Source organism: Crassostrea angulata, chromosome 8, assembly GCF_025612915.1.
Source record: "Crassostrea angulata isolate pt1a10 chromosome 8, ASM2561291v2, whole genome shotgun sequence".
Classification (NCBI taxonomy): domain Eukaryota; kingdom Metazoa; phylum Mollusca; class Bivalvia; order Ostreida; family Ostreidae; genus Magallana; species Magallana angulata.
The window spans coordinates 7,314,471-7,326,777 of NC_069118.1; the positions used below are offsets into that span (position 1 = coordinate 7,314,471).

Below are 12,307 nucleotides of genomic sequence, written 5' to 3' on the forward strand. Positions count from 1 at the left end.
CTTTATAAAAAATTAATTTTCATTGTACCAGTCGGTGTAGATCAATCAAAATAATCACATATGATGCAGATGACTGTAATGAAAAAATTCTCGGAATTTAAAAAAAGAAAGAAAGCAATCTTTCCTGCATATTAAAAGACTGTATGCGATTAAGGTTGAAAAAATTCCCAGACATTGACCATTTTACGTTTTCTTTAGATTTTGTGATTTCTGACATAATTATGAAATCTTGACATTAAAGCATTTTAAAAGCAGTGTTGCATTTTAACACAGCATAGACTTTACAGTTTTAAACGAAGTCAGATTCAATAAAGCCAATTTCATACATACAAAATACCACTGGCCACTAATGAATAGGTATTTTTCTAAGGAACCTAAATATATTTAATTGACAATCTTTAAAATGTACCAATTACGATGCATTTGCATATGTTATATTTTTTCAATTACAAGCTAGTATATTTTTATACCTTATAGTTTTAAAACGTCATCCTTTAAGTTGTACATAACATATATTACAGCATAACATAATAAAGCTCAGGTTTATGACACCGTGTATACACACTGCCAAAGTAAAGGGATTGTTGTACTTTACTTCAGAATGAAAGCCAATTTTGAACATTGTATTTCTAAACATACGGCGTTTAATCAACAGTTAGATTGTATCCAAATTGTGTTTCATTTTTTTAAAGAGGGAAATATGAGTGGAGACGCTGTGCTTTTGAGCTAGTTCAACCATATAAATTTCATGTACCTTTCATTGTTCAGTTATACATCAAATAATGATTTCAAATTTAAGTGACAATATAGTGTGCACAACGTACCTTAAAGTTTATGCATTGTACATTGTTGAAAACAATAACATCAACAGTCATTGCTCAAAAATGATAATCATTTCTATGTTCACAATGTTCTTTATTGATAACCAGCAATATCCGATAATTTGAATAATTAAGCCTTTTCTGTTCATACATATCTATATGATGTAACAGAAAAAAAACGCACACATGTCTGCGCGTACACCAATATGATAATAACATATTTCAACACCAATCATTCAAAATATAGCTAATATTTAAAGAAGCATATTTTGATAAATCTAGCACAAATTTAGGGAAATATAAGAAAACAAAATGAAACTGTCAATATATCTTAAAGAGTTAAATAAAAATAAAGAGTATATCCAAAATAAAATCTAGTAAAGAATACTACTCGTTATGAAAATGACGCGCTTTATGCTTTCTCCTTTTCGGACGACGTAATGAAATAACGTCAATGTTTTTGATGTTATTTCTCTCTTTTTAAAAAGCTCAGCTGAAGTTAATGTTAGAAACGCCCAACTTGTTAAGAAATCGCCGCTGTAAATTTTTTTTGGTAAAATTTTTCTTATCCGTAGCAAGCACACTAGCTTATATTGACACAAATGCTTGTTAAAAGTTAGATTTCTTCACTCGTCGACATATGGCAAGTAATATGTCGCTGCATTAGTCTACTGAACTATACTTGTTACTTTAACATGAGTAATATACACTATAGCATTTTTATAGCTTTAATATGTTCTACGGTGATACCGTTGTAGCGAGCGCAGCAAGAATTACACATGCCTTGTATCATTGTCAACTCACTGTTATTTAGTTATCAACAAACATCAAAGAATTTTTTTTAGACATATATCAATAATAAGAAAATACATGTATGTGTATGTTAGATATAATTTTGAAAAGTTTTTAAAAAATAGGATAATGATAAATTTTGTTGTTTAATTTGCCAAAACTGTTAAATGCTCTAACCAAAAAACATGCTGTCAACATAATATGAAAACAATTAACATTCATATCTTTTGTCAATGATAATAAAAAACTTTTATAGAAGAAAGCATTGCCTAGAATCCATTAAAAGGGTTGAATGTTCAGAATTACTTGGTCGGTATGTATGAGAGAGAGAGAGAGAGAGAGAGAGAGAGAGAGGGGGGGGTTTAAATATGTATGCATTATTTTACCTGATGTTTCACCGAAATGGGCCAAAAAAGTGAACGATAGAACAATGTAGAAAAACATTTAGATGTCTCACAAGTTCACTATTTTCACACACATTTGAAAAAGTCTAACAAACTGTTTCATTTATATACGTTTTTAATTTTTTGTAATTCATTTTGATAACGACCACTTATCAAAAATGAAAACATGGATGATTTATCAAATATTTAAATAATTCGATTCCTGTGAACGAATAACGTAGGTTAGTTTGTTGAGGATACTGCGACTGCAATATGTGCAAGCGGGTCAATGAGAGAGAGAGAGAGAGAGAGAGAGAGAAAGAGAGAAAGAGAGAGAGAGTTATTTTACGAATTCTTCAAATATGCATTAAGCTAAATAACAATTATATGTTGTATGTTTTACGGTGCCTGGTCATGGTTTGCTGATTTCGGGTTGTGTGATGATGTAAAGCTTGAATTTCATTATTACAATGTTATGTAGGCAAATAGTGTGTTGAAAACGGAGAAAGATGCTTAAATCTAAAATTCTACATCATAAATTCCTGGAGGTAATTTGTTTTCACCATTGCAAATGTCAAAGAGTAAAACGAGAGAAAGGACGAAGAACGAATAGGACGAGAATAGGATGAAACTGTTTTTGATTTTAAAAAAGACGAGGATGTGAAATATCATTTATCAAATCCCAATGATAAATTCCCAATTTCCAATTAAGCTGACAAGACTTTTAAACTTATTTAAAAGTTAGTCCACCATGGGATCCTCTCTGTCTTCACCAGCATGACAATGGTTGCCCTCAGTTACATTAGTTAAGTTATGGCAGGTTTTATTTTTTCTCACTCAATGCTGGACAAGCTTGAAGAGATGAGATAGTTCATTCCTTTCTCTATTAATGATAAATATCACCTACGGAATCTGCACTCGCTGGTAAGCTGTATTTACGATGCTATTGGAGTTGTTGCTCTTGGGCTGTGTTTTACAACAACAACAACAATTTCGACTAAGTTTTGAATATTTCTAGTCTTTTTGGTCTCATGGAATGATCTGCAAAAGGCAAAATTAATTGATAGTCATTTGTATAAAAAAAATAATAAGTTGAAACATGTGGTAGCTAATAGATAATGATAATTTTATTGCAATTCATAATAAACAGAAGCACCTCAATAACCGACACACAAATTCACATACTGATGAAGAGAAGCTTAACAAGTAATAGATCCTTTAACAATCTACATATACACGTAAAGATGGCATACATATATTCTGGACTGACAATAGTTCAGATGTATGTGAGAGAATTTTCCATTTAATGCATCAGCAAAATCGGTAATTTTAAATCCACGTATTTTTACAGGAATATTTTTTACCATAAATAATGGTTTGCAGCCGTTCTTTAAACGCTCCGCGGGGGAGAAAGCATATGGAATCTGAGTTACATGTAATTCCGTGAAATCATAAATCTTAATTATTATGTACATATTCAAATATCTCAGCAACTAAACGAAGATCAAAACAAGTTTGTATTACGTAGATTTACACATTGATGACGTCATGACTAAAAGTTGAATGTCGTGTGAATTTGATCGGAAAGCATTGTAAACATATTTAGAATGTAACTAATCTAAGAACTCTAACTGGAAACATCAATGAATGAAATTATAGTTAATAAACTACTGCAGAATGCAGAATATCAAAGTTGTATCTTTATCACATTTATTGTAAAAGACAATGGTTTATTAAGCAATTTAACTTAGCCAGACTCTAATTTATATTTCGAATCATTAAATGAAGCACTAATATAAATCTATAGTAGATATTGCGCCAGTTTAAATGATAAGCGTACAAGTTAACTGCTTCGACTGCAAAAATACAAAATCCAACACAATGACAACATTTTCTTCTTGTTATCCTCACAGGTACCACATGAGCAAAATAAATGAAATATAAGAAGTCAAGTTATACAACATCTTAAAGTGACTTACTTAAACATTTTCTATTACAAGCTAATATCTTTATAATCAACAATCATGGGATACCTCTAGTACAGCCACATTAACAAAAAATTGACAACTACAACAACGATATTCTTTAAAATCGTAACATTTTTTAATATGTGTAAAATTGATTTTTCGTGCTCTTCTTTTGCATGGAGAAAGATGTAAATGTATTCATTAAGTATCCGTGACATTTATATATCAATCCAAGACAAACATTTGTTATATTATCATATCGATATTTTAGTAAAAAAAAACAATATTTCACAATCATAGCATTCAATTGTCAATCGTTTAGTTATCAATAACATCAAAAAAGAGTCCTTCCTTTATAAAGAAACATAAGACAGTGACTGATAAGGACAGATTGGTGTATTAACAATTCAACAGATAAAACATTTCAATGAATGATTATTATATTTTTTTGCAGGTAGAATCTGAACACAATACTACAATGAAAATAACGCAAACATTTTCTAAACCATTCCTTTCTGCGCCGCTCTTGTTTTTCTATTACAACGTTTTAAGATGATTTTCCAGCAGAAGTTAATCACCCGAGTGAGATCACTCAGAATAATAAGACCGACGACTGTAGCAATGATTACGACGCTTATGGTACCGCCGACGATGGAGGCGGACGGCCGTGGATCTACGGCGCAAGTCTTCTTCCGGATGGAGCTAGACAACAGGGATATTTTGACGGCGAGTTCCTTTTTCATTTTGTCGATCTTCGTTAGTAACTCTTCCTCGTTTTTGATAATGACCCGATTCTTCATTCTTGAACAGGGACACTTACACTCTACAAGAGATGAAATCAAACTATTTAACATTTTGGCGAATACAGTTTAATGTCAGCAATTCATATCGCATGAGTATCAAAACTTCTTTCATTACAATATAATGCAGGTGTTAACATGATCTATACTAAATTTTATAGAAGCACTTTTTTATTATCAAAATATCTTTTCATGTGTTATTTCATGTAATTTGCACATCTTCGTTTTACTTTTTTATGAACATATTTGTTGACATTTCATCTAAAATTGTTTGTTCTATTGAATATAAATAATCATTACAATAAATTAATGTAGAAGACCAAATGAAAAAAAATCTGTTTGTAAAATTTACGCATTAAACTTAATGTTTCGAATGAACATAAACCAAACAAATAGATAAAAGACACACTTTTATTTGCAATATAAAGAACGATAAAGCTCAGACATAACAGTTCAGTCTTTTAATAACAGTAAAATGATTTTTTATTAATCTTCTGATAACTTGCACTGTTATATCACCGGCATCAATTGATGGTAAACTATGGCGCTTAGACATTAAAAAGAAACATAATTATTAATTTTTTGCTCAGTAAGTCCTCTATTTTTTCGAAAGTTCTAAATTGACAGCTTTATTCGGGAATGTTGATAAAGGCATCAACACAAGGATAAACAGTTATATTATTTCTTATACCTCGCTTTTGACTAACAGATGAAGTAGTGCCTTCTGTACTTTGTTCGCTAGAAGTAGCTTGCCTACTCGTCTGAGGTACACTTTGTGGGTCCGTCTCTGCTGATTGGGTAGAAGTCTGTTCACTGGTCTCTGACTCTCTGAACTGTTCCTTTGTTGTTAATCGAGTTGATGATAGGCCAGTGGTTTGTTCATTAGTCGGTGATACTGTTGGTTGATAAGTCGTAGTTGATTGTGACGTGGTTTTGTCAGTAGTGTGAGATACTGTTGGTTGATAAGTCGTAGTTGATTGTGACGTGGTTTTGTCAGTAGTTTGAGATCCAGTTGGTTGATAAGTCGTAGTTAATTGTGTCGTGGTTTGTCCACTAGTTTGAGATACTGTTTGTTTTAAATAAAATAAAAAGATTGCACAAAACTTCCTGTTTTGATAGTCAACTATCCATTAGATTTTAATGCAAAAAAAAACTATTTAATAAACAAAAACAAAAAAACAAAGCAAATATATTTGTAAGAAAAACTAACAATATCAATTAAAAAATAAGGAACAGTTCAACCAAGATAGTATAGCAATTATTTTTGATAGAGTATTAAATTTCATCAAACTATATTTTCTGTCACTCAAAATCATTTTTGAAATTAAAGATCAAAGATATCAATTCAGAAGATTAATTTATGAGAGTCATTGTGTTTTTATTGTAAAATGTATGTTCAATATGAACTCATAACAACGTATCTACACAGATTTGTTTTTCTGTGAGCACTTAATTTATTTTGTAACTGCTCACTTTTTATATACATATTCATTATCGAAGACTTTAACCATGTACTCTAGTGTAGTTTTTAAAGAATGAATACATCTAAAAGAACTGGCATTTATGACATTCTAACCTTCTAGGGGAAAAACGTTGTAGAAAGTTAAAGTGAAATGATAATTTTTGCAAGCTAAAACGTAAAAATTTGTACTTTTTCTTGGATGTATAATATTTTGAGATCAAATAAATATTAAACGATTTTTTATTTGTTTTAGTAGATTTCACGGGTGATTTGTTAACCTGTTAACAACCCAACCTCTATAAATTGTCACTGTACACTAACCAATGGTTTGTCTTTGAGAACAGAGGGCAGGGAAGGTATTAGAACAGGATGCGTCTCGCCAAACTCCCGATGAAATCCGTACACAATCACCGTCGTCATCAATAAACTTAGGGTCTTTATTGTTTGGTTCACCTGAATACCAGTTTTTATAACTAACTGCTTCGTTTAACATGTTCACAAAGTTTTTTTCTTCTTCAATGTCATTCACACCGATCCAGATATCAGGATTACAGTAGAATGGGAACTTCCTTTAAAGATAGGAATGATATTGATTAGTTATTTTCCTTTAAACAACAGAAGATAAGCCACAAATATCAGTAAACCTTCTAAAGACTGGCTATATGTAATAATTGTTGGACTAAAGTGGCTATGACTAACACTGTTTTTCCTAGTAATTCACAAACTCAAGATCATTAGTAGATAAAAATTTAACCTATAGACATTTGTGAGAAAGAAAATTGTCAAGTTATTTTCTTCTTTTTTTTTGTTAATAAAAGTTTTACTACATGAAAGAAGGAAGGTTTTTTCTATCTTCAAGTTGTGCATCTTGCCAATTTCCTTGTACTTTAAATATGGAAAGAAAGTTATTCAAAGTGGTAAGGTTTAATAAAAATCATTGATTTGATAATTATGTTTTATACATTACTAGAAAAATGGTTTATTTATCAAATAAAAGTTAACGTTCTTCAATGACATAAAACGTTTTCTTAAAACTTCAATTCATTCTATTTTTGTCAGTGAGTCCTGGTCCGGAATCTTGGCAAGTATCCTGAATTTAACCGACTCATTTATGGCTCTCTGTGCCTCCATGTCCGGAATCTCGGCCAGTATCCCACCCTCATCTTGACAGCGTTTGTGGGCATCAGTGAAATTCAGGAGTTCGGTGATCATCCAATAAATTTGGGAGCTCAAATGTAGGACACTCGCATTGTTACAAACGACGCTGACTGCCAAAGATAAACAACATTTGGAAACAATAATTACATATCTTCAATAATTCTCTCTATAAATATATCAGGTGTTTTAATATACATGTAGCTGAAAAGTGAAAGCTGTTCTTAAGCAGACGTTCGAGATGTGCTAAAACGCATTGGTAAAGCAACTGCCACACACAAGTCATATTTTTAAAGGTAAAGTTGGAACACTCTATAATTTAACAACGAATTTACTAAGTTACATAGGTCGAAATAGCTTTAAGCAATTCTTAAGCGACAGTACGGCGCATCTTATCAAATAACCGACTCGAAAACATTTTCCGATCGGGTTTGGTATTTTTGTACAAATAAGTGTATAAACTTTCAGAAAAGTTATCCATGAAATAAATCTAATTATACCCGCACTTTCTAAAGAAAGTTCGGGTATATTGTTGTTACCTTGTTCCGTCTGTCCGTCCGTCTGTCAAGTTTTACTTTCTCAAACTGCTCTTACATCTTATAAACCAGCAAACTGAACTCTTGTAGTTTGATTTGGGGTATCATGTTGTTTTGTAAAAAGGTTTCAAAAATTCTCTGTTAGTCCTGGGGGTCAAATCATTGGTAAGAAATGACGTTTTTTCACCAAAAACCTTTTTCCTCGAACTCCTCCTACATTTTCAACAGTAGACAAATCATCTCTTGGAATATGTTTTAGGGTATCCTTTAGATGTGCAATAAGGTTTCGGAATTTTCAATTTTGTCCTGGGGGTCATGTAATGGCTGAAAAATGACGGTTTTTTTTTTTTACAAAAAAACTGGTTTCAAAAACGTCATTTTTTTTGGCAGTAGCCAAATGATCTTCTAGAATATGATTGGGGTGTCAGATTGGGGTGTGATCAGGCTCCAGAATTTTTTTTTTATTAAGGGGATTAGTGGGCAACAAAAAATGACATTTTTTTGCAAAAAAAGTATGGTTCCCAGAACTCCACTTACAACTTCTGGAGTAGCTACGTCATCTCTTGGGATATAATTGGGGTTGTCCTATAGATGTGCAATAAGGTTTTAAAAATTTAATTTTATCCGGGGAGTCAAATAGTAGCAGAAAAATGACGTTTATCACTAAAAAAAAAAAACAGAAATCCAAGAGCTCCACTTATGATTTAATGGATAGACACATCATATCTTGGGATATGATAGGAACTGTTCTACAGATGTGCAGTAAGGTTTTAAAAATTTAAATTTCATCCAGAGAGTCAAAAAGTAGCAGAAAATTGACGTTTATCACTTCAAAAATACGTAGATCCTAGAACTCCTTTTATGATTTAATGGATAGACACATCATATCTTGGGATATGATAGGAACTGTTCCATAGATGTGCATTACGGTTTTGAAAAATTAAAATTTAACCCTGAGGCCCATTACCTACATACCTTTTGATGCCCTTTAAGGATCAAGAATAAATATGGTTTAGGGGTGGGGATCTCAACCGTTTTCGAGATATTCGTGCACTTCCTGTTCGAGGGGGGTCATGACCATCCCCGGGGCCCATGACCTACATACCGTTTGATGCCCCTTGACACAAGGAACAAGAATATATATGGTTTAAGGGTGGGGATCTCAACTGTTTTGAAGATATTAAGGGACTTGCTGTTTAAGGGGGTCAGGACCACCCACAGGGCCCATGACCTACATAACATTTGATGCCCCTTGACATCAGAAACAAGAGTATATATGGTTTAGGGGTCATGATATATGGTAGTTTCAAATTCCTGGGGGGTGGGGATGACCCCGGGGGTCAGATCTAATAAACCCTATATATTGCCAGTAACAGTCAATATATGATTATGAAAACCCTATATAATTATCTTTGTTCGTTTTCAAGTTACCATTTACAATAGAGTCTACGATTCTTCCTACAAGGTTCAATGTTAGACCCCACACCCTTTTGACAGCCCCCCCCCCTCCCCCGAAAAGTGGTTGTCTAACCCAAAATGAGAAAAATCAAACCAGGGTTCACAACTAGATATGCAGGCCTAATTCCAGGAAGAGCACTTGAGATCATGACCTACATACCATCTGAAATGCCTTGAACAAAGAAACAATAATATAATATGTACATGATATATGATTCAATTTAAGAACCCAGATATAGATAAATCATCTATGTTTTGTAATACTACCTATGTATATATACATGTATTAGTTTGTGTTTTGTTCTATACTATTCATGTTCATGACTTTAGTATGGCTTAGTCTTATTTTAAATTACATTAAAAAATTGTCAAATATATTACATGAAACCCCCACCCCCAAACAAACCCAAATATAAACTGTTCCCCCCCCCCTTAATTGTCGAATGATCTATTAAAATCAAAATATAATTTGGGTGTCTAAAAACTTTTATAAACTGGTAAAAAATGTTATTCTTAAAAAAATTACATTACACCTTGCATATTTGAGATATCATCTATTGAGATATGATCAGAGTTCATATTTCTACCTTGGGATCAATAACTAGTATTCATTGACAAGTTAAAATTAATAACAATAAATGATTCAAATTATAAATGTTTTTACTCCACATTCACCCCCCCCCCCAATCTAACCTGGTTCTAAAGATTCAGTCTTCTTAATACATTCTTACATAAGTACAGTAGCAAATTTTAAATCATTTCTTGATTGCTTTTTCTTTCCTGATGCACATTAACATTTTGGAAATTGCTTAATTCAATTTTTCGTGGGGTCAGAACAGTCCCATAAGGTAATGACCTACATTGTATTTGATGCATTATAATACATTAAGAAAGAAATACTCCTTCCTTCCTATTATAACTCAAATAAAAATGATAAGAGTCTACACTTACCTACATGTAATACACAAGTTTAATAAGAAGTTGTTTATACAGGGTCAGTATGGGGTCAACTCAATAGTGCAAGTTTGACAAATGAAAAAAATTACTTTGCAAGTAAAATGACAGAAACTTTACAAATGCAAAAGGATAGGTAACGATGATAAGCTTATTTAAATATTAAAAGATGATGATACAGTATGCCGTCAAAGGGAGATCACATTTAGAAAGTGAAAGTAGAAATTACGTATGCTGGCATCTCATTATATTGTGCTACTGCTACTACATGTATTATGCCTACCTATATTGGTCAACATCATAATGATAATCCAATTAAAACACAATGATGAATTCCTTTAGCTGATCTTAACTAATCCTTTTCTGCATATGGAAAACACAGACATGTATGTATACAATTGAAGGGCTGGGTAAAACTAGTACCCGCTTATGAGACCTGCAGACCTGTGTTGTGTACGTAAGTTCAGACAAGATCAGTTATTTGCTATTCCTCAAATCCACTTGCACTATTTTATTAGGTAAATAACAGCTTTAAGGTGGTGCAGGACACCTGCATATTGTGATGTATACTTCCTATTGAGATAAACAATAAAGTATATTAAATATTAATTAAATATTTACCCCCCCAAATAATGTTATCTAACATTGAAGCACACTAGCTTAGAGCGTTTACATGTCTGTAAGAGAATTGAGGTCCAAGGTGTATTTTTGGTAATTTTACAATTGATATAAATGAATTTTCAGGGGGGGGGGTCTGGACCCCTCACTCCCACCCCTTCTCTAAATTTGTGCACACGATTATGTACATGTAGGCACACAGAAGCAAATCTAAATCCGGCAACCGCCACGGGGAGGGGGCATTATTTAATTTTTAATTTTGTCTGTAATAATTATATAGACCATTATACTTTCTATGACATGAAATGTTAAGATTATTGATTAACTGAAAAATCACTGCAAACAGTTCAACACCAAGTTGCACAAAAAGTGCTGCTCATGTGTATTATCATATGGGAAGGGATCTCATCCTTCCGTTATGAAAATTATAATTATTAAATGTATTACTGGAGCTTGCATGTGGCCTTCATTTTTATTCAAACTGGTACAAAACAGTGTTATTTAGGGGCAAATACTTGGTGCGGGTATTTCTGTCTAATGACAGCATCTAGTTATTTCATTAAAATTAATAATTACGTAAACCATACATATTGACATCGCTACGTGTTACGGGGTTCAGCCTTCTTTACCATTGTGCATGCGTATATACTGTACACAAAACACATGAAGGGCTCACGAAGATTCTCCTGGACATGTTTGTTGATAAAAATGTCTTTATTTTTCTCAGGTAATAATTGTTCAAAGATTCTAAAATTACCACAATTATTATTTTGTAAGCATGTGTTTTGCGTGTTTATCATAGGAATTGCTATAACCTAAATTCATTTTTGCAAATGATGCTCCTTGAGGGGTTATTTGACATGTTTCTCTCTGTTCATTTTGAAATGAACCGAAATTGTTAAACCATTAATAAATTATTGAGAAAGTGGTGATGTGTTCTATTAAGAGAGTCCCATTAAACTCGTATACCATGATGATCGTAGTCGGACGTAGATCTTGTTGTTTTCAGCACGTGTCAATTACTGTCAATCAAAGTCCACGTGATACAAAAAACCGACGTAAGTTATTTCCGGTTTGAACATCTCTTAAATTTCCGGAAGCTCACAATTACGTTAATTAAGCATGTGTAAGGGATTTTTGTGTATTTCAACTATTACAATCAACGTTATTTTTTATTTCCTAACGATACAATAGGTAAATCTGAAGTTATTCACACATGTGTTTTCAGCTATACTGTTTCTTTATTTGGCACGGTTTTACATTTCCAAGATCACCATATTTAAGAAAAATATATAAACACAATTGCTAGGTTTCACATTATTGGTGGAAATGTACGAACTATGAACTACCAACTACCATTC

At 32.4% G+C, this 12,307-nt stretch overlaps 1 protein-coding gene across 1 annotated transcript; it reads right to left on the minus strand.

Moving 5' to 3' along the window:
* Window positions 1–4,463: 4,463 nt before the first annotated feature.
* On the minus strand, window positions 4,464–7,437 carry LOC128158528 (uncharacterized). The gene is made up of 3 exons (XM_052821404.1): window positions 7,331–7,437; window positions 6,547–6,794; window positions 4,464–4,786 (listed from the first exon to the last, which is right to left on the minus strand). The coding sequence occupies exons 1-3, from the start codon at window positions 7,435–7,437 to the stop codon at window positions 4,464–4,466; spliced, it is 678 nt and encodes a 225-aa protein (XP_052677364.1).
* Window positions 7,438–12,307: the final 4,870 nt, after the last annotated feature.

Bases quoted from the DNA above. Each gene is read 5' to 3' on its own strand.
- LOC128158528 (XM_052821404.1), bottom strand. From the start codon at position 7,437: ATGATCACCGAACTCCTGAATTTCACTGATGCCCACAAACGCTGTCAA. The intron at 6,795-7,330 runs GTCGGTTAAATT...CTATCTTTAAAG, and splicing joins GCACAGAGAGCCATAAATGA to GAAGTTCCCATTCTACTGTA. The intron at 4,787-6,546 runs GTTAGTGTACAG...CATCTCTTGTAG, and splicing joins TTCTCAAAGACAAACCATTG to AGTGTAAGTGTCCCTGTTCA.